The sequence below is a fragment of the Phyllobates terribilis genome, unplaced genomic scaffold (genome assembly GCF_046119375.1).
Source record: "Phyllobates terribilis strain yellow unplaced genomic scaffold, ASM4611937v1 Scaffold_7__3_contigs__length_470593459, whole genome shotgun sequence".
In the NCBI taxonomy this organism is placed as follows: domain Eukaryota; kingdom Metazoa; phylum Chordata; class Amphibia; order Anura; family Dendrobatidae; genus Phyllobates; species Phyllobates terribilis.
Genome location: NW_027362767.1, coordinates 226,308,296 through 226,331,138, shown reverse-complemented (window position 1 = coordinate 226,331,138; position 22,843 = coordinate 226,308,296). Strand labels below are relative to the sequence as shown.

General features: G+C 46.4%; 1 protein-coding gene across 1 annotated transcript in view; it reads right to left on the bottom strand.

Annotated features, from left to right (window-relative positions):
* ADGRD2 (adhesion G protein-coupled receptor D2) overlaps window positions 1-22,843 on the bottom strand; it is a 642,994-nt gene that overhangs the window by 522,214 nt on the left and 97,937 nt on the right. The window contains exons 8-11 of the mRNA XM_073639770.1: window positions 19,929-20,201; window positions 19,725-19,836; window positions 18,538-18,657; window positions 4,207-4,327 (exon numbers count right to left, since the gene is read on the bottom strand). Coding sequence (XP_073495871.1) covers window positions 4,207-4,327; window positions 18,538-18,657; window positions 19,725-19,836; window positions 19,929-20,201 — 626 coding nt within the window. The remainder of the gene's footprint in view (window positions 1-4,206; window positions 4,328-18,537; window positions 18,658-19,724; window positions 19,837-19,928; window positions 20,202-22,843) is intronic.

Genomic DNA, 22,843 nt, shown 5'->3' with positions numbered 1-22,843 from the left:
AGGGGGCAGAGGAGCTTAACCAGCTCACCCCGCAACCATATACCGGACACCGGGTCCGTGTCTGCAAGGATCTCTAGGACCAGCAGAAGCAACCGGAACCCCTGGCGAACTACATGTCCCAGGAATACCAAAGGCTGACTGTAATACCAGGGTCAGGAGTCACTGAAGCCCAAGAGACCGGAGAGTGTAAACTCCAACAGAAGGCCATACCACCAGGTCAGCAGGTGCAAGACAGAGACCAAGTTAGGCCTAGCTTCAGGCAGGTCATAAACTTATCAGGAAAAGGCAAGAAACAGGAGGCCCCACACCCGCTCATTGGGGAGAGTCCTGAAATGCACCTTTCACCCTACAGTGCCCTGGATCGTGCCTGAAACACCACCAGTAAAGGTACTGAAGTGAACTGTTGTGAGTGTGCCTATTCTTCCTCCGACCCGGCTGGGTCCCCTCTGTCCTTCATCCCTTCTCCTACGCTGCCCTGAGGCCCTGCTCCACCTGTGGGGAGCGGCACCAACTAAGCTGCCTGACCACCAGCCTCAAAGGACTGTAGCAGCGCTGGTGAGTCTCACCAGACACCACGGGTGGCGTCACGAACTTTCCCTTTCCCATACACCTTTTCCCCTAATTCCTTGCTTTTTAAGAGTGACCCCAGGGTACGGCCCTGGGAGCCGACCACCGCGACATCCCGACAAACCAAAACAGCAAGGCCTGGGCGCCGAGTCCCCATCCCTTGGGCGCGTTACTCCCATGCTTGGTCCACCCTGGTATACATGTCCTCCCATGCTGGGCTCACCCTGGAATACATGTCCTCCCATGCTGGGCCGACCCTGGTATACATGTCCCCCATCCTGGTATACATGTCCCCCATCCTGGGCCTATCCTGGTATACATGTCCCCCATCCTGGGCCCACCCTGATATACATGTCCAACCATGCTGGGCCCACACTGGTATACATGTTCCCCCATGCTGGGCCCACCCTGGTATACATGTCCCCCATCCTGGGCCCACCCTGATATACATGTCCAACCATGCTGGGCCCACACTGGTATACATGTTCCCCCATGCTGGGCCCACCCTGGTATACATGTCCCCCCATGCTGGGCCCACCCTGGTATACATGTCCCCCCATGCTGGGCCCACCTTGATATGCATGTCCTACTATGCTGGGCCCACCCTGGTATACATGTCCCCCCATGCTGGGCCCACACTTGCATACATGTCTCCCACCCTGGTATACATGTCCTCCCATGCTGGGCCCACCCTGGTATACATGTCCTCCCATGCTGGGCCCACCCTGGTATACATGTCCCCCCATGCTGGGCCCACCTTGGTATACATGTCCCCCCATGCTGGGCCCAACCCTGGTATACATGTCCCCTCATGCTGGGCCCACCCTGATATGCATGTCCTACCATGCTGGGCCCACCTTGGTATACATGTCCCCCCCATGCTGGGCCCAGCCTGGTATACATGTCTCCCATCCTGGGCCCATCCTGCTATACATGTCCCTCATTCTGGGCCCATCCTGGTATACATGTCCCCCATCCTGGTATACATGTCCCTCATTCTGGGCCCATCCTGGTATACATGTCCCCCATGCTGGGCCCACCCTGGTATACATGTCTCCCATGCTGGGCCCACCCTGGTATACATGTCCTCCCATGCTGGGCCCACCCTGGTATACATGTCCCCCATCCCAGGCCCATTCTGGTATACATGTTCCCCATCCTGGGCGCCTCCTGATATACATGTACCTCATCCCGGGCCCATCCTGGTATACATGTCCCCCATTCTGGGCCCATCCTGGTATACATGTCCCCTTTTTTGCCACTCTTCTTTAATGCATTAAATAAAGATAAAATAAACAATTCTACTCACCGCGGCGTCCCCTTCTGTAGCCACCAGCTGACTTCAGCGTGCAAGCAACGGGCAACACATGACGTCACTGCCATGCAGACGTCAGCTGCCGGCCTCTGATTGGCTGCAGCTTGTATTGCGGTGCAGGGACATGGTGGGTCTCGGCGCTGCAATGCATTTCAGCTGAATGATACAGGCATCAAGTTACGTTGGTACATCTTTCCCGGCCTCCTGATGAGCCTTATCTTGGAGGGAAAATGCGTTGGAGCGAAGATTATGGACACCTATTATGGGAAGTAGATATATTTCTCCAATTGTTTTACAATGCAGTTTAGTCAGCTCCATATCGAGTTATTTTAACTTGGATACTTTGTTACAGGGATGCGCCGTTATACTTGTGCGACTGGCTATTTATCTATTTTTTTCTTTGCGAAGGTACACGTATTTTGGACACCATCAATTTAGCATCTTTTACTTTTATCCACATAACGCATCTATTGCCACATAAGGAGATTGCTGCTCTTTTGTGTCTTATAGACTATGATGTCTGTGTTTCTTGTGGTCGAAGGGTAAAACACTTAACTAGGGTCATCATAGGGGATCTCCGGGCTAGACGATGTGGACCGGGGGCGCCTCCCCTTGTGTTGCCTATTAGGGTGTCAACCTTTGCAGATAGGACTCATGATTTAGGGCCTTACAGGGATATTGTAGTGGTTATTTTGCCACATTTCCCCCTTTACTGGATTATTATTTATTTTTTGTATATATACATTTTCTTATTTTTCTCACTTCGCACCTTTTAATGTATACCCATTAACATATTAAAAGAAGTAAGGCTTTTTTCACTTTCCAATTGTATTAAAATTTTTACAAAATTTGAGACTAATTTAGTTCACTGAGGATAAATAGGACAAACACAACACAAAAAGGTAAAATATAAAAAGTAGAGGAAAATATGAAGTAAAACTAAATACATATTCTTTATTTTCTAACTCTTTCTAGCGGATGCAGGAATAGTAATCGTATATGGAAGATAGTTATACAGTTGGCACAGTTAAAAAAAAAAAATACATGTCTATCAAGTTCACCCGAGGGGAAAGGATAAAGAAATTGTACCTATATTCTTCTAAAGAAACAAAATTAATAGTTCTTATGATGACGAAGTCTCCTCTTGAGATTGAACCTTTCTTTCTCCAGATGGAGGGAAAACCAGCGCCCTCTTGTGTTTTCAGGAGGTTTTACCTGATACAACTTTTGACCATATTGCTTGTATGGGCCATTTACAGACTTTTATATACATAAATGGGAAAAATGACATTTTAGTTTTAAAATATTTAGATTTGAGAGTCCTCAGTGGTTGATACCTTTTAATGGCTAACCGAAAAGATGGTAACAAATTGCAAGCTTTCGAGACTACTCAGGTCTCTTCATCAGGCTTATATACCACAAAACCTGAAGAGTCACAAATTTATACACAATAAGACACAAAAATAATGCAATAGGTAAGACAGGTGATGAATGTGCCCCTCAGACTTATGAGGCCATCATAACACTGGACCTAGTCACAGGACAATAAAACCATCACACTATCTATTAACTGCTAAAATATTTATAGCCAAAACTGTTTATCTCTTCCATAATAACTCTGCTTTCCATCACCTGTCTTACCTATTGCATTATTTTTGTGTCTTATTGTGTATAAATATGTGACTCTTCAGATTTTGTGTTATACTAGCCTGATGAAGAGACCTGAGTAGTCTCGAAAGCTTGCAATTTGTTACCATCTTTTCAGTTAGCCATTGAAAGGTATCAACCATGGAGGACTCTCAAATCTAAATATTTTTCTATTTACTGGCTAACACGGTACAAGAATATATATTTTCCCTATATTTTAGTTTTAGGGATAATTGATCCCTAAAACTGTTACATCATAGCAATGAAGCAGGAGACAGACCCTATCCGCTCTCACTTCGTCGGCGCTCCTCCTTTCATAAAATTGCTCTCTCAACAAAGATATGGCTTTTAAAATGTGTCTATTTTAAATTATTCTTATTTCTATGTAAATAAAAGTGCTTTTAGTGCACAAGTGTAGGGAAAAAAACACGTAAAAGTGATTGTACCTCACCATTAAAAGCAAAAGTAGTCTGAAAAAAAACAACGAAGGTGCCATTTTTAACTGTAATAAAAAAAAATAAAAAAACTACCACACTTTTGGTTTATGTTCACTTTTCAGATATCGCGGCATATGCAGGTGCAAGGGTCCGGGTGGATTTGGATCACGGCTTAAAGTGTTGCACAAGAGACAAATATTGCATGACCTAAGATAATGTTGTTAAACATCTGTCACTCACTTGTAGCCGCCATCGGAAATAGATGCATCTCCGTGAATGAATCTGTGACTCTGGTCTCCAAATACATGTTGAAAGGAGTTTAAACTAGACCACGTGTTCACCACAGCAACCTCAGATTGACCTGAAGTAATAAAAGATGTCATGGAAAAGAAATGACTTGCTGTTCATCACATTTAAGAAAAATAAGATCCAAGGGGTAATGTTTCCCCTTGTGGAACTGACATGTCAAGCCTGGCATGCCAAGGTGAGGAGACTTGAACCTTGAAATATGGACATTGTCTCTTCAGAGAGGAAGAGGACTAGAACTCTAGTGCCACCTGTTGGAAGTAGAAATCCTAAAAGTCAATATCGACCCTTTTATGTCACTCTCCACAAGGAGAAACGTTACCCCTTGGATCCCAGTCAGACGCCTCTCACCCAGCCAAACCAGATCTCATACTTTGAACTGACGAGGGGCAGTACCCCAAAACACAGTGTCTGCAAACTGAGATTCTTGTTTGGCTTTTATCCTAAGTCATATTGCAAGACTCGTTAAAGGGTCGATTATGACTTTTAGGATTGCTACTTCCAATAGGTGGCGCTATAGAGTTCTATCCCTCTTCCTCTCTGGAGAGACAATTTGCATATTTAAGAAAGCTAAAAAATTCTGTAAAACAAGGTCTCATGTCCTATATAAAATGTTGTGCCAATTATGGTCTCCGGCTTGATCTTACATCGTTGGCATGCCATGGTACTGCTGTGCTTTTGCATCAACTCTTGGACATCCATATGTCACAGTGGAGCTCCAGCTTTACTAATAAAATAAATGTAGCAATTTTTCTTAAAACGTTCATTGGGTTTTTGCATTCACAATGCCTTGATGAAAAAGTGTTGAGATCGCCATGGGCAGTAATCAGGGCAAAAACAGATCCTATTCTGCTTATTGCACATAGCCACCCAAGGCATCCATTACACTAAGAATATTTAAAGACGATCTGTCATCAGCTCACAAAAATTGAGTTAACTACCTTGTAAAAATCCCGAGCTCCTCAGATTCTGTCACTGTTTTCCATTTTGAGCTGTGTCACTCCTTTGTACAGATATTCAAATTTGTTGATTTCGGAGCGCAGTATGTGAAATCTCTGCTTGTAGTGCAACAGAGCATTTTTTCCCCAGTCTTCTCTGGGGTTGTTCGCCTTCATATCTCCCTTCCAGACACTGCCCATCACAGCTCAGCAGCTGATCTAGCAGTCCGAGACCATGCGGAGCTGTGATTGGCATCATCTAGAAGTGAGGGGGTAAAAGAATATGACCCCAGAGAAGACTCAGAAGAAATGGCCATTTGAACTACAAACAGAGATTTCACATACTGCGCTCCAGAAGCAACAAATGTGAATTTCTCTGCAATTCAGCAATGTAGTGCAAAACGGAAGTGCGTAGAGCAGAAGTATCAGGGGAAATCGAGGATTATTATTCACATAACGCACAGGCTTTTTTTTTTAATTAAGCGACAGGTCCTCCTTAACAATTTGGTTGCTCAGAATATTCATTATTTTTTGTATAGGAAACTACTGGCAAACAAACGCTGTACTCGTGACCAGGCCAATTTCAATCACTTGGTTGCAGCAAATATTAACTTGAAAACTGGTATAATTTACTGGAATTTAGTGATGAGCGAGTATGTTTTGTTAACCCTTTCGCCGAGTATACTCGGACGAGCACCGAGTATTTATAGCGTGCTCGGTGATATGTTTGAATCACTCCCGTGTGCATGATTTGTGACTTTTTGACAGCTTTGATACATGAAATGTCTGCTTCTTACACATTCCTCACATGTATTAAAGCTGTCAAACCGTCGCAAATCATGCACATGGGAGTGATTCAAACATATCACCGAGCAGATATAAATACTCGGTGCTTGGCCGAGCATACTTGGCGAAAGGGTTAACGAAACATACTCGCTCATCACTACTAGGATTGTTTTCTTTTTAGGTTTTTGTTACTGTCCATTTACTTTTATCCTGATTTTAGATCATTCATAGTTATTTAGTAGTGATGAGCGAGTATGCTTGCTACTGCTCGGTGCTCACCCGAGCATCTCACTGCTCGAGATGCTCGGCGCTCGCCGAATATTTCCGGGGTTGCTCGGCGGGAGCTGGGGTCCCCTCCCTGCATGTTTGGCGCTCTTTAGAGCGCCAATGACCATGCAGGGATTGTCTGCCACTCACTGTAATGCCGTAGCCATGTTGGTTGTGGCATTACAGTGATTGGCTGGCCGCACAGCGTCATCAGGTCTATATCAGACATGGTGCCGCCATGCTCGTCACAGTCACTCCGGAATCAGACAGTGTAGGGAGAGCTGCTGCTGTGTCAGGGAGAGATTTGCTTGTGTATTAGGTAGTGTAGGGAGAAAAACTGTAAATTACACATATCCATCTTAACAAACAGTCCTTCTGAGGACTAACTAATCCATCTGCAGAGATATCAGGCAGGCAGGGTATATATGCAGGCAGTGTATATAGCAGACTGCAGTGCACATAGCACAAGAGGCTCCTTTCCATTTCTGCCTTCTGCTGCTGTTAGATATTTCTATACAAAGGCCCAGGTCTCAGGGGCCAGGAATACTTTTCTTTTGATCTTAATCCTCATTATTTGCTTAAAAAGCAATCCAGAGAACACCATTTTTTCTGCGCCATTTGCTTGTTGGCACTGCAGAATACAGCCAGGTCCTTTCCATATTACAGCGCTAGAAATCCAGCTATTTAAAACTGTGTTTTCTCCGTCACACGGATCACATATACGTTGTCAGAAAATACTGCCATTTCTGGCCTCCATTAAAAATGTCCTTTAGTGTGTCAGTGAAGCAATTCACACCAGTTTGCTGTTCAAACTACTTACCTACAGGCCGGGTATAAACTCTGTTTTCTCCGTCACACGGATCACAAATAAGTTCGCTCGAAACTCAGTCATTTGTAGTGAGCGTGGAAGATACTGCCCTCCATTTAAAATGGGCAAGGCACGTGGCAAGGGACGTGATGGTAATGGTGCATGCAGAGGCTGAGGACAAGGCCGTGGGCAAGCCGAAATTGTGCCACAACAAACACCCACATCTTCTCGCCTGACCTTCCAGTCCCAATTTCTAGGGGACCGCAGTACATCACTATTGAACCCAAAGCAGTGTCAAAAGGTTGTTGGTTGGATAGCAGATAATGCTTCCAGTCACTTAGCCACCACCACCACCACCATCCTGTCTTCCACACGGTAAAGTCTCAGTAGTCGTGAGTCTGGACCGCATATTCCTCACCCGGATCCTCCTTCCTCCCACCATGTCGAGTGCCCAGAGACAACTGATCCCACACTGAAGAGCTGTTCACTTTTCGATTTATAGATTCGGGCCTCTCGCCTGGTCCACCTGAAGCGGGGCAAGAGGAGATCGCGTGTAGCGATGCCCAAATATTTGAGCAGCCACGGTCACACGAAGGCGACGGTGGGAAAGTGTCACAAGAGGTGGACGATGATGAGACACAATTGCCAGAAAGTCAGGAGGAGGACCAGGTTGCGGAGGTAGAAGACCAGGTGGTAGATGATATAGTAACTGACCCAACTTGGCAGGAGGACATGCAGAGCGGGGACAGCAGCACACAGGGGGAGAGAGGCAAAGCACCCCAACAGACAGGAAGAAGCAGTGTGGTGGCCGCAGACAGAAGGCAGGCAACCGTTCCCCGTAACACCAACACGAAGGAAGTTGCCAGTACAACTGTTAGGTCTTCCCGAGTCTGGTTGTTTTTAAAAGAATCTGCTGATAACCCCAAAAAGGCCATTTGCACCACCTGCCAGGCGAGCATCAGCAGGGGTGGCAAAACTACCAGCCTGACCACCACCAGCATGATCAGGCACATGGCAGCAAAGCACCCGACTTTGTGGGCCGAACCCCAGGGTCCAGGAACAGTGTCTGCAGGTGGCACCATTGCTTCTTCCGCTGTTGTGGATGCAGGCCAATCCCCTGTCCATGGTGCATGCGAAGATGCCTCCTGCCCTGCAACTGTCATTGGGCACTCTCAAGTAGCAGCATCAGGAAGCAAGTCCATGTCCTTGTCCCAGCACAGCGTTCAGTTGTCCATACCCCAATCCTTGGAACGAAAGCGCAAATATGCAGCCAACGCCCCACAGGCCACACTACTAAATTCTCACATTTCACGACTGCTTGCGCTCGAAATGTTGCCTTTTAGGCTCGTGGAGACGGAAGCATTCCGCAACTTGATGGCGGCGGCCGTCCCTCGATACTCTGTCCCCAGCCGCCACTATTTCTCCCAGTGTGCCGTCCCCGTATTACACAAGCAAGTGTCCCAAAACATTAGCTGTGCCCTCAACAACGCAGTTACCGGGAAAGTCCACCTAACCACGGACACGTGGACAAGTGCTTGTGGGCAGGGACGGTACATCTCGCTGACAGCACACTGGGTTAACATAGTGGAAGCCGGGACCCATTCGGACCTTGGGACAGAACACGTCCTCCCGACGCCAAGGATTGCGTGGCCCTAGGTCAATAAGGGTTGCCCCACAGTCTACAGCTCCTGCACCTCATCCTCCTCAGCCTCCTCCTCCTATTCAGCCTCCATCTCCGAAATGACCACATCAGTCACAAGCTGGAAGCACTGCAGCACTGCCTCGGCCAAGCAGCAACAGGCTGTGCTGAAGCTAATATGCTTAGGTGACAAACCGCACAATGCTGAAGAGTTGTGGACAGCTCTGAAAGAGCAGGCAGATCTGTGGCTCACACCGCTGAACCTACAGCCAGGTATGGTCGTGTGTGACAATAGTCGGAACCTGGTGGCGGCTCTGAGGCGAGGCGAGCTCACACACGTACCATGCCTGGCCCATGTGCTTAACCTCGTGGTTTCTCAAATCCTACCCGGAGCTGCCGGATCTGCTTGATGAATTACGTCACCTGTGTGCCCATTTTAGAAAGTCAGCTACAGCTTCCGCCGCCCTTGCCGTGTTTCAGCAGCGTTTGCAGCTTCCGGCTCACAGACTGGTGTGTGATGTCCCCACGCGTTGGAACTCTACACTATAGATGTTGGGAAGGATTTGTGAGCAGAAGAGGGCAGTTGTTGAGTACCAGCATCAACAAGGCCGTCTGTATTCAGTTCAGACTCCACACATAAGACCTCAGGAGTGGACATGGATGTCAGACATATGTACCATCCTCCAAAACTTTGAGGACTCCACCAAGATGGTGAGCGGCGATGACGCCATAATTAGCGTGACCATCTCGCTTCTCTGTCTTCTGAAACGCTCTCTGCTCACAATCAAAGAGGATGCATTGCAGGCGGAGCACGATGAGATGGAGCAAGGAACCATACAAGGTGATTACACACAGCCAAGCCTCATCTCATCCCAACGTGGATTGGGTGACAATGAGGAAGAGGAGGAGGAGGAAGGACAGGAGCTAGTTTCATGCACTATAGACAGTACTACCTGCACAGCTGTCACATAAAGTCTGTTCAGCATGGATGGCCAGAGGACAGAGAGGAGGAGGAGGAGAGCATGGTTAGTCATTCTCTTGGTGAGGACACGGAAGTCTTGCCTGTTAGTCAGGGGTGGATTAAGAGTAGCAAGGCCCCCGGGCAGTTTAGACGGCATGGGCCTCCCCCACACACACACACCTGATGTATCACGTGACTTGTCACATGATCCCCCTTTGATAGATCATGTGATAGTTCATGTGAAATTAATTCTGCACAATATTAATATATTATAATTATTTTTTATATTAATTGTATATGACTTAATATTGAGCACAATTAAGTATGCTGACATCCCCCTATGCATGTAGGGTCTCATACTGTATAATATGAGCTTTCACATAATCCTCCTATACACAGCAGGAGGCCGCACGGCGCCCCCCCAGATACAGCTGGAGGCCACACGGCACCCCCCCCAGATACAGCCGGAGGCCCCCTGGCGCCCCCCCAGATACAGCCGGAAGCCGCACGGCGCCCCCCCAGATACAGCCGAAGGCCGCACGGCGCCCATCCAGATACAGCCGGAGGCCTCACGGTACCCCCCCCAGATACAGCAGGAGGCTGCATGGTGCCCCCCCCAGATACAGCAGGAGGCCGCACACACACAATCAAACATATACAGACATATACAAAGACGAATACATACATGCATAGGCTGCGTGCCCACTGTGCGCTTTTCAAGCGTTTTTGCCACGGAATTTCCGCAGCGAAAATGCTGAAAAAACGCTTGGTAATACGTGCCCCATGGTCCCTAATGATAATACGCATGTGCTGTGCACATGCTGCGGAAATGTCCATTAATTTTGCGTACACGCAGCGTAATTGCCGCCATTGACTTGCATTGAATCGCTTAATATCCGCATGAGAACATGTGCACACGTGGATATGAAGCGATTCAATGTGCGGATGGTACCCGGGTCTGGAGAAGAGGAGACTCTCATCCAGACCCGGGTACCATAGTACCTGTAAAAAAAAGAATTTAAAATAAAAAATAAAGATTATACTTACCTTCCGATGGCCCCCGGTGTCCTCAGCGATACGTCCGGTCTGTTGTATGCGTCGCAGTGGTGTGAAAGGACCTGCCATGACGTCATTTAGTCATGTGACAGGTCACACGACAGCTGACTTCGGCTGTTGCGTGACCTGTCACATGATTAAATGACGTCATGAAAGGTCCTTTCACACCACCGTGAGCCGCCCAACACACCGGACGCATCGCTCAGGAGACCGGGGGCCATCGGAAGGCAAGTATAATCTTTATTTTTTATTTTTTACCATTCTTATTCTTTTTTTTAACTATTACTTGGTCACACTATATATGCCGGTTGCATGGATTTATATAGTGTGACCAAGTGGTCAAGCACTTTTCCAAGTGATGCTAAAATCGCTTGAAAAAGTGCTTGATAACCCGCATGCAGGAATGCATGTGAAGAACGCTTGACAAACGCTTCTACCTGGCGGGAAAAACGCATGTAAAATCTGCATGCGTTTTTCCTGCCAGGGAGAAGCGGAAAAAATATGCAGCATTTCTGCATCGTGGGCACATAGCCATAAACACATTTGAAACACAAAAATACATATAAACAGACATATCACACAATGATATCTGCACACACTGACACATCACTCACCGTCCCCCTGCTCGGCTCCAGTCGTCCAGCTCCTCTCTGGTGGTAAGAAGCAGTGCAGGGCACACTGCATAATGTCACGCTAGCAGACACTGCCACGCACAGGGCCATGTCTTATAGCTGTGATGCGGCCGGGCCAGCACAAGTGCACACGCATGGTACGCAGACATGCGCACAGACACATGCATATGTACATATCTTATAAACACATAAAACTGTCCTGTCCAGCAGCTCCTCAGGCATGTCTCAGTGCAAGGCCGCTGGCATGTCACAGACATGGCCCTGGACCGTCAGAGGGGCCCGCTCGCCGTTGGGGCCTGGGCTGCTTCTACAGCATCTGTGTAGGACCTCTGGTGCTGCTTGATTGCTGGCACTTCACCTGACATGGCCGTGCGCTGTGCGGTTGTGTCTGGTAGAAATGGCGCGGCAGGGGCAATACACAAGCACAATTATAGGCGCAGTGTCGCCCCTGCCGTGTCATTAATACCAGACACAGCCGCACAGCTCACGGCCATGTCAGGTGAAGTGCCATGTCAGGGAAGCGGCCTGGGCCACGACAGCGAGTGAGCCCCCCTGATGGTCCACAAATACATTGACATAGATACATACACACACATATACATACATACACGTATATATATACACACACACACACACACACACTTCACATGGACATACCCTTTCTGTACATGATGCAGGTTCTTCCATCTTCTCTGTGGGGCAGCCTCCCCTCCTCTTGGGGCCCGACTGCAGAGTTCTCGGTGTAATTGCAGGGCAGGAGAGGGAGAGCGGAGCAGTAACATTCAGACCCGAGTAGGGGGCAGGGAGAGCAGTGGCCATGCTGTAAGCTGGCTCTGTGCTCTGCTGGTGCCTGGAGAAGGTGGGCAGAGCCTCCTCTCCTGCACTTACACAGTCAGCAGCTGGTGAATCATCCTCTGCAGCCGCCGGACTCAGCAGTTTTACAGAGCAGATTCCATCTTCCGACTCCCGGGCCCTCCTGTCACACATTATAATGAGGTCAATCTGGCCACAGGCCCCTGGGAGCCCCGGGCCCCATGGCAGCCCCGGGCGGTAGCCCAGATTGACCTCATTATAATCCGCCTATGCTGTTAGTAGTCTGGCACGCATGGCTGAGTTTATGTTACGCTGCCTTTCCCATGACCCTGTCGTTCTCAAAATTTTGGGTGACAATCATTACTGGTTGGTGACACTTCTAGACCCACGCTACAAGGAGAACTTTATATCTCTTATTGCTGAGGCGGATAGGTCTACAAAAATGGGGCTGTACCAGAAGGCCCTTGTTGCGGAACTATTAAAAAAATTCCCATCTGAAAACGCTGGCGGCAGAGGGCACACTTCGTTGGACGACCAAGGAGTACAGGCGCGAGAGACACAACTTCAGTCCAGCAGAGGCAGGGAAACACTGTCAATGTTCTGGGAGAGTTTTCTCAGACTCTCCCATCGCACAGGCCCTGAGGCGCGGGGTACTCTCACAAGGAGTGCAAAGTTTTGGAAGATGCTGAGGGAGTACCTTGTCGACTGTACCAACATCATCCGTGATTGCTCTGTGCCTTATAATTATTGAGTATCCAAGCTGGATACGTGGAATGAACTGGCTCTCTATGCCTTGGAGGTCCTGGCCTGCCCTGCCGCCAGCGTTTTATCAGAGCGGGTTTTTGGTGCCGCTGGTGGAATTATAACTGATAAGCGCATCCGCCTATCAACTGAAAATGCTGACAGGCTGACTCTTATAAAAATGAACAAGGGCTGGATTGGGCCAGACTTCTCAACACCACCGAATGATAGCAGGGTAACAAACTCACATCCAGTGTCTTTTCTTGGGAGGTGTATTCCCATGCACCTTTTCACACCCAGACATGGGTATACGCTTCCTGATTTTCTCTATTTGCTCTTGTCCTCCTCCTTCTCCTCATCCTCCACCACCATATCACCAGGGTGACCATGGTCCGTGATGCAACACCCACCAAATTTTTTTAAAGAGTGTTTATGATGCCCGTGAAAAAAATTTTTTATACAGTATGTTCATGTATACCCCCCAGGGGTAAATGTTTGTCAGCCCATACACTTGGTGCATGGGCATTACAAGTGTAGGAGGCCCACTCCTTTCTAATGGGAACATTTTTTAGGAGGCCCTCCTCCACGTCTCTTCCAAGGGGCATTGAAGTGCCTCCAAATTTTTGGCAGCCCTTGCATTCACTGCATAGGCCAACACTATGGGAGACTCTCTCCTTTCCAATGGGAATTTGTCATTACTGTGTCCCTGCTCTGAGTGTCTTTAAATTCTTAGTGGGGTTTTTCCTAAAATTGGTCAGTCGTTGGACTCACTGCATACCCTATAACTGTATAGCAGACCCTCTCCTTTCTAATGGGAACATGTCGTACTTGTTACTGTGGCCCTGCTCTGTGTGTCTTTAAATTCTTAGTTGGGTTTTTCCTAAAATTGGTCAGCCGTTAGACTCACTGCATACCCTATAACTGTATAGCAGACTCTCTCTTTTCTAATGGGAATTTGTCGTTACTGTGGCCCTGCTCTATGTGTCTTTAAATTCTTAGTGAGTTTTTTCCTAAAATTGGTCAGCCGTTGGACTCACTGCATACCCTATAATTGTGAAAAAACAAAGACAAGCAAAATACCCAAATAACTGGAAGTAGAAGCTTATACTAGGGTTCAGTCTCTCTGCCCTTATCCATATGTATGTCACTTGACAAATGGTAAGGTTTTAATATTAGAGTTAGGACTGTCCCATAAGGGTTGCCGTGACGTGGCGGGATGGCTTTTACATTATTTTGATCAAAATCATGTTAACTAAATACCCTTTATTATTTAGAATTATTTTTATGCACTTGCGATTTATCCATTTACTTCCAGTTATTTGGGTATTTTGCTTGTCTTTGGTTTTTCTCTGTCTAGTGGCCTTATGTGAACATGCATTTACATTTTGCATGCACATCACCTTATGTTTCAGTTCAGACTCCCAGGTTTATACCCTATAACTATATAGCAGACCCTCTCCTTTCTAATGGGAACATGTCGTACTTGTTACTGTGCCCCTGCTCTGTGTGTCTTTAAATTCTTAGTGGGGTTTTTCCTAAAATTGGTCAGCCGATGGACTCACTGCATACCCTATAACTGTATAGCAGACTCTCTCCTTTCTAAATGGAATTTGTCATTACTGTGGCCCTGCTCTGTGTGTCTTTAAATTCTTAGTTTTTCCCAAATTTTGGCAGCCCTTACAGTCACAGCATGGGCATTACCACTATAGGAGACCAGCTTCTTTATAATGGGAACATTTTTTTTACTGAGACCCTCCTCTATGTCTCTTCAAAGGGGTATTGGGTTGCGTCCAAATTTTTGGCAGCCCTTGCAGTCACTGGATGCGCAATAACAGTATAGGAGACCCACTCGTTAATAATGGGAACAACAAAGCATAGCCGGCTGATGGCTCTCTAACAATAGCGAAGGCCGACTGCTGGCCTTTTAAGAATAGTAAGGGCCGTCGGATGGCCCTATAAAAATAGGCTTTATGACTTTCAGAGTCCCTCCATCATAAATAAAACAGGATGTGTCTGATGATGTGTCACACACCACATTGCCAGATAAGGTTGTAAAATGTTAAAATGACAATTACAGGTGGATGCATTTGTCTTAAAAAATAACGTAAAAAAAACAAAACAATAGGATCTTTCTTTAGTATAAAAAACAGCGTCACCAATTTAACCTCAATGTTATCACATTTTTCAGCTCCTGCACCTCCTCCATCTCCGAAATGACCACATCAGTCACAAGCTGACAGCACTGCCTTGGCCAAGCGGTAACAGGCTGTGCTGAAGATAACATGCTTAATGCTTAATTGACAAACCGCCCAGCGCTGCAGAGTTGTTGAAAGCTGTAACACAGCAGCCTGATCTGTGGCTCTCACTGCTGAACATACAGCCAGGCATGGTCGTGTGTGACAATGGGCGGAACCTGGTGACGGAAAAATGAAAGCCGGAGTAGATACGGATTCCCTCTATGCTAGTCCTTTCACCGAGCTAAATACAACTCTCAGCAAAAAAAGCTGTGGACTGGCTCCATACCGTCCCTGGCCACATTCACCTGTCCACGTGTTTGTGGGTAGGCGGTCCTTCCCAGTAAGTGCACTGGGGAGGGCATGGGTAATGTTGTGGGATCCGTGCTTGTGGAAGGCGAAGACGATACCGGGAGAAATAGTGGCGGCTGGAGACCGAGTATGGACACCCGGCCGCCGCCGGCATGAGGTTGTGAAAAGCTTCCGCCTCCACGAGCCTAAAAGGCCATATTTCAAGTGCAAGCAGCTGCCCAGAAATCTGGCAGTTTAGTGTTGCGGGCTGTGGGTGGGTCGGTGGCTGCCTGCATACTTGTGCTTGCATTCCAAGTAACAGAAAACTAAGCAGATAGTGGCCTCTGTCATCATCATGGCCTCATCTCGGCACTATGAACTCTCCTGAAGGAGAAGCCAGGGCCCACCGGAGGTGTTTCCGGTTCTCTGGTGGGCCCGTCCAACCATGCCGAGAAGCCGTCCTGGCTAAAAAAAAGTGTGTAGGAAGGTTCCTGGACACTGTATGGCTGCTTTTTTAATGTGAATCGGACATGCTTATGTATGTTATTTCTTAAACCGCATTGCAGATCAGGCCATTGTCCAACTCTGTATTCATGAAATTAAATGCACAAAGAAAGATGTTTGTGTGTCAAAGCACCACCGACAAGTGTGAGTTGATGTTGGACGGGCTGCCATTGCTTCTGCAACAAGCTGCATTAGAGGACTTCCTGAGAGAAATGACACCCAGGGTAGATATGGTTTCCCTCTATGCCAGTCCTTTCACCGAGCTAAATACAACTCTCAGCAAAAAAAGCTGTGGACTGGCTCCATACCGTCCCTGGCCACATTCATCTGTCCACGTGTTTGTGGTTAGGCGGTCCTTCCCAGTAAGTGCACTGGGGAGGGCACGGGTAATGTTTTGGGACCCGTGCTTGTGCAAGGTGGAGACGATACCGGGAGAAATAGTGGCGGCTGGGGACCAAGTATGGACACCCAGCCGCCGCCGGCATGAGGTTATGAAAAGCTTCCACCTCCACAAGCCTAAAAGGCCACATTTCAAGTGCAAGCAGCTGTCAAAAATTTGGCAGTATAGTATTGCAGCCTGTGGGTGGGTGGGTGGCTGGCTGCATATGTGACGCCCAGCTGCACTTGGTATCACAGATCCTAGAAGTGTGCATTGATGGATTCCTCCACAAGAGGCCCTCATAAGCATTCACACACCTCCACCTTCCACCTCAGACCACCAGAGGGAGCTCATTAGGGAGATATAAAGGGAAGGTGGAGCCAGGCAGCCCAGAAAGTGATTCAGCAGTTTCCTGCTCAGACACAGAAAGACTCAGTGCAGTCGAGCCAGAGCCTAGCAGTTCCTGCAGAAAGAGTTCAGTACAGTCTGTAGAGTGATTCCAGACTAGAACTCACAGAGCTCAGGATAGAGAGCTAGGAGTGTGCCGACGCTCTGAGAGCGGCGAAGAAGAGCAGTGTCCCGGCTGCAGTGTGTGTAGCCTAGTGAGGGCCCCGAGCAGGGCCGAAGGAGAGTGGAGAGTTAGTACATAGGGGGCAGAGGAGCTTAACCAGCTCACCCCGAGGCATTCACCGGACACCGGGTCAAAAAGTCTACGTGGATCTTCATGACCAGTAGAAAACGACCGGAACCCCTGGCGAACTACATGTCCCAGGATCACCAAAAGCTGATACGTACCATTGTCAGGAATCACAGAGACCCCAAAGAATAGGGAGAGTGATCTCCAACAGAAGGCCCTACCACAAGGTCAGCAGGTGCAGAACAGAGACAAAGTTAGGCCTAGCTCCAGGCAGGTCAGAAACTTACTACGCAGAGGAAAGAAACAAGAGGCCCTACACCCGCTCATTGGGGAGGATTCTGATATGCACTCTTCACCCTACAGTGCTCCGGGATGTGCCTGAATTTCCACCAGTAAAAGGTACTGAAGTGACTTTTGTGTGTGCTCCTATTCTTGCTCTGACCCGGCTGGGTCCCCTCTGTCCTGCATCCCCCTCTCCGTACGCTGCCCTAAGGCCTAGCTCCACCTGTAGGGAGCTATACCATCGAGCTGCCTTATCACCGGCCTCAGTAGACTGCGCAGCGCTGGTGAATCTCACCAGAAACTACAGGTGGCATCACGAACTCTTATAAAATTTAACAAATATCCACCCTTTTAAAGAGCGACCCCAGGGTACAGGCCCGGGAGCCGACCACCGCGACATCCTCTAGGCCAGACAAAGGCCCGGGTACCGAGTCATCCCCATCCCCTGGGCTGGTCACATACTTGCGCTTGCATTCCAAGGAATGGGGTAGGGAAACTGAATGCTGCACTGGGACAAGGACGTGGACAGTGATTGTTGCAAGTCTGCAACGATAGGTGCATGGCGGGAAGCATCTTCGCATGCGCCAAGGATCACTTATGATGGGCACACTTTTAGGCAGTGACCTGGGAGTCAGAAATGCTTCCAGAGGTCTTCCCCATGCTGTTCCCATGTCTTTTCAGCACTGCATGCATGTGTCTGATGATATGTCACACACCACATGGCCAGATAAGGTTGTAAAATGTTAAAATTACATTTCCCAGTGAATGCATTTGTCTTTGTTGAAAGCAATGCAAAAGTGCAAAAACGCATCAAAAACGCTACGTGTGAACATAGCCCAAGGTGTGGAGGAGTATTTTTGGCTTTGGTTATTTATTTTGCCTTATATATAAGTCATTACCCTGGAAAGGATGTTCCTTAATATATTTCCCAGGAAAATCCATTTTGGTTTTGTTTTCGTATGTTTTATTGTGAGTCCGTAAAAGTGGCGTAATACTCTGACAACGTTGTGACAGCAGTGATCTGGGAGTCAGAGATGCTTCCAGGGGTCTTCCCCATGCTATCCCCATGTCATTTGAGCACTGTTCCCATCGATTTGGGCAATTTTTAGGCCCTCTGCAGACCGCAGGGGGGAGCCGCCTGAAAAATGCTCGAGTTTCCCATAGACTTACATTGGGCTCGATGCTCTGGTCGAACACTCGAGTATTGCTCGACCCGAGCAACGACTACCCGAGCATTTTAGTGCTCGCTCATCACTATTATTTAGGCATTTTTTCTAGCTAGTAGTGCAGCACTTACCTTCTTCTAGCCATTTTTTAAAGTTCTCGCCAAGAACTTCTATTTCATCCACTTTTTCAGTGTCATGTACTTTGTAAATATATCTGTCCGCCTTTAGATCGAGCTGACTCACAGCGATTTCTACGGAAAAGTCAAGTTACATAAATGTCAGAGTAAAACAAGCAAATCTTGACATTTATAGTTTCATGCTTTCTAAAAAGGCACCTTGATCCCTTAGGGTGCTTTTACATGGCGTTTAGGCACCGGTTCAGCAGTTATAGACTATGATGGTGCCAGCAGAGCTAACGTGCGCTCTGCCGTGCATAATTTTCGGCCATATATGCCTACGAGAGGCAGACAGCCAGACGCAGTCTACTACATCTGAGTGTCCACCTCCAGTAGGCGTACACACCCAAAAATGATGGACGACAGAGCGCATGTTCACTCTCTCAACACCATTATAGTCTTTGGCCCCGTTGGCGAAAACTTCCGATTCCCGTTTTGCGGGGGGGTTCGTACATAAGCACCAACCATGCCACTGAATGGTTGCCTAAATGCAATGTGAAAGCACCATTACAGTAGCAAGGTTAATATGATCCCTCCACCATCGCTGTAAAACTGGAGGGGGGTTTCTTTCACCCTAACTTCTGGTAAAGCAATAAACACTTGAGCTCTATAAGGGGAGAGAGCCTTAGACAACTGTGCTACGTGGAAAAGTGAAAATAGCAAGAAAAAAATATATAAATATTTTGGGAAAAGAAGAAAATGCGTAAAGTCGACATGCGAATTAATGGCAATAATCATTAGCCAGGGCACAAGTAAAAAATACAGTGGCATAAAAGTATAATATGTTGCATGATGTCATAAAATGAATAATCGGGTCATTTTTTTTACCTCACTCCTCACTGAAGAACAAGGCATATGTTTCCCTATGTCGCCATTCCTCGACACATAATATAAGCTTCCTATAATAAACTTTGTGTATTCACCTTATGGTTGGGTGCCACAACTGAACTTGAAAATAAAAAAGTTTTAATAAGTTGAGGCCACTATTTCATATTTTTGATTGGTGGGGTTTGGGTCCTAAGACCACCACAATCGCTCAAAGGAGAAGGTGGAAACAATAAACTGGCTAGAAATATCAACATTTTTCTCAAAGTTTAACTCCTCTTTAATATACATAAATATTAATAAAATGATCCACTGACCAATGTTTTTGTGATGTAGTAAGACTTCTTTTTTCTTATCAGAGAGAAGCTGAACAAAGTTACAGGCCATCTTTTCCACTGTCTTAATGATGGTCATTGGTCCTTTGATTATCTAAAATGTAATGTTTCTCATAGTTATTTCCATTAAGTTCAAACTTTTTGTCACAGCAACACCAGCATTTTCTTAGAAAAAAATTATTTTACCGGAGTAACTTCTGACCAAACTTCTGGATCATGCTGCTCAAGAAGTTCCCCAGTGACATGAACGAAATGGTGACTCAGTTCCTCCAGAGTTTCTTTGCTGTCCTGCATATTCACATCTGAGACTTCCTTCAAAAATTGGATGATGCCTAAAACATCTACTGAGTCCAGAGGACTTTCTTCCATTTCTAGACCTCGTTCAATGGCCTGAAGGCATTCCAAAGCTTCGGGTGCAGTAAAATGGGTAATGTCACTAGTAAGGGGGTTTTCAGGTATCTAAAAAAAAAAAAAAAAAACCATATAATCCATGTACATGTAATAGAAGGAGAAAAGTCTTTCAGAGAATCAGGGCAAGATGTATGTAATAAGGAGAAAGAAAGCCATCTGGTGAGTATTTCAAGTTTGGACGCTGGACCCGGTCAGGTGACCTCCAGCAGAGGATTTCAAAATTTAACGGTCGAGCGCGCAGTACCTGAGGTGATTTTGGCGCCAAACATAGGGAGAGACGTGACGCAGACCAGGCGCACTGAAGGATCCAACGAGAGAGACCGGGGTGAGAGACCCGTAAGGCAAGACAGGTGGCTGCCGGTGAACGAGCGCGGGATTCAGCGCAGCGCTCCCTCGGGTGTCACAGCTACGGAAGAGGACCAGGACTTGGATACGACATTAAGGAAATGTACAAGACCCTCCTACCCATGACGTGGTAAACCGTCCTGATTGAAGGGACAAAGAAAGGATAGAAACGAGTCGTGCCGGAGAGATCACGTCAGCAAAAGCCGGCGAGTGTCATCACTTCAACCGCTCCCTCACCGTACCGGGAACAATCGGGTTTAGGGAATCAGGTTGGGAGGGGGAAGGGTGAGGTGGAACAAGCCAAACGGGATCTGATTGACTTTGTCAGAAAAAGACTTAAAGGCTTAACGGGAATAACCGGAGACCCCCGCTAGGGCCATTTGCAGAACCAATGGACTTCAGTGATTAATCCCATATTTGGGCTAGATACAATATTTTAGAGAAGGATTTTATTGCTATTTCATAAGTATTTGTTATTGTTCTCATTACTAACCCCAGTTGCAATCCCTGTCAGCTTTGTTTAATATACAGTACAGACCAAAAGTTTGGACACACCTTCTCATTTAAAGATTTTTCTGTATTTTCATGACTATGAAAATTGTACATTCACACTGAAGGCATCAAAACTATGAATTAACACATGTGGAATTAGATACTTAACAAAAAAGTGTGAAACAACTGAAAATATGTTTTATATTCTGGGTTCTTCAAAGTAGCCACCTTTTGCTTTGATGACTGCTTTGCACACTATTGGCATTCTCTTGATGAGCTTCAAGAGGTAGTCACCGGAAATGGTCTTCCAACAATCTTGAAGGAGTTCCCAGAGATGCTTAGCACTTGTTGGCCCTTTTGCCTTCACTCTGCGGTCCAGCTCACCCCAAACCATCTCGATTGGGTTCAGGTCTGGTGACTGTGGAGGCCTGGTCATCTGACAAAAAGGTGGCTACTTTGAAGAACCTAGAATATAAGACATATTTTCAGTTGTTTCACACTTTTTTGTTAAGTATCTAATTCCACATGTGTTAATTCATAGTTTTGATGCCTTCAGTGTGAATGTACAGTTTTCATAGTCATGAAAATAAAGAAAAATCTTTAAATGAGGTGTGTCCAAACTTTTGGTCTGTACTGCATATACATATATAAATTGTTATTTATAGCTATTTGACTGCCCTCATTTTGTGACTCTGCGCTTTGTATTCTGACACCTGCTTTACATACAGATCAGGTCAACCACAGTGGAAGCTGCCAAACTTAGCACCTCTGCATCTGGTAGAGAGGTAGCAAACACAACAGAGCTCTTGAGCTCTACCACCTTTTTTTGGGAGGGGGATCCCAGATGATCATCAGCGTCAGACCAAAGTTGGTGGTGACTTGTCCAAAATATTCTAAATTAGAGGAAAGACAAGTACAAACGTTTGGTTGTTTATAGTATTGCTAATTTCTTTTATATATTCTTTTGAAACGACATTATTTATTATCTGCACATGTGCGTCGCACCTTTTTTTAGTGAATACAAATTTCCATCACTTTAGCGATAATATTGTCCATTCATACTTATCTCAGATATCCACCACATTTACATGGCTCTATTGGTTATCATGCAATTCATAAGGGTTGTATTTCAGTGCCAATTTTTGGCCTAGGTAACAGGTTAATTTAATAACAGAAATATATAATACACACAGGACTAGCTATACGAGACAGACATCTATATATCTATTATCTATATAGCTCTCTGTGTGTCTATATGTATATACACACGTACACACATGGTCAAAATTGTTGGTACCCCTCGTTTAATGAATGAAAAACCCACAATGGTCACAGAAATAACTTCAATCTGACAAAAGTAATAATAAATTAAAAATCTAAGAAAATGAATAAATGAAAGTCAGACATTGCTTTTCTGCTTCCATAGAATTTTTAAAAAAAATAAACTCATGAAATAGGCCTGGACAGAAATGATGGTAGCCCTGAAAATAAAGTGACAAAAGGGACATGTTAAATCAAGTTGTGTCCACTAATTAGCATCACAGGTGTCTACAATCTTGTAATCAGTCTGTGGGACTGTATATAGGGCTACAGATACTCACTGTGCTGTTTGGTGACATGGTGTGTACCACACTCAACATGGACCAGAGGAAGCAAAGGAAAGAGTTGTCTCAGGAGATTAGAAAGAAAATTATAGACAAGCATGTTAAAGGTAAAGGTTATAAGACCATCTCCAAGCAGCTTGATGTTCCTGTGACTACAATTACACATATTATTCAGAAATTTAAGATCCATGGGACTGTAGTCAACCTCCCTGGACGTAGACGCAGGAGGAAAATTCATGACAAATCAAA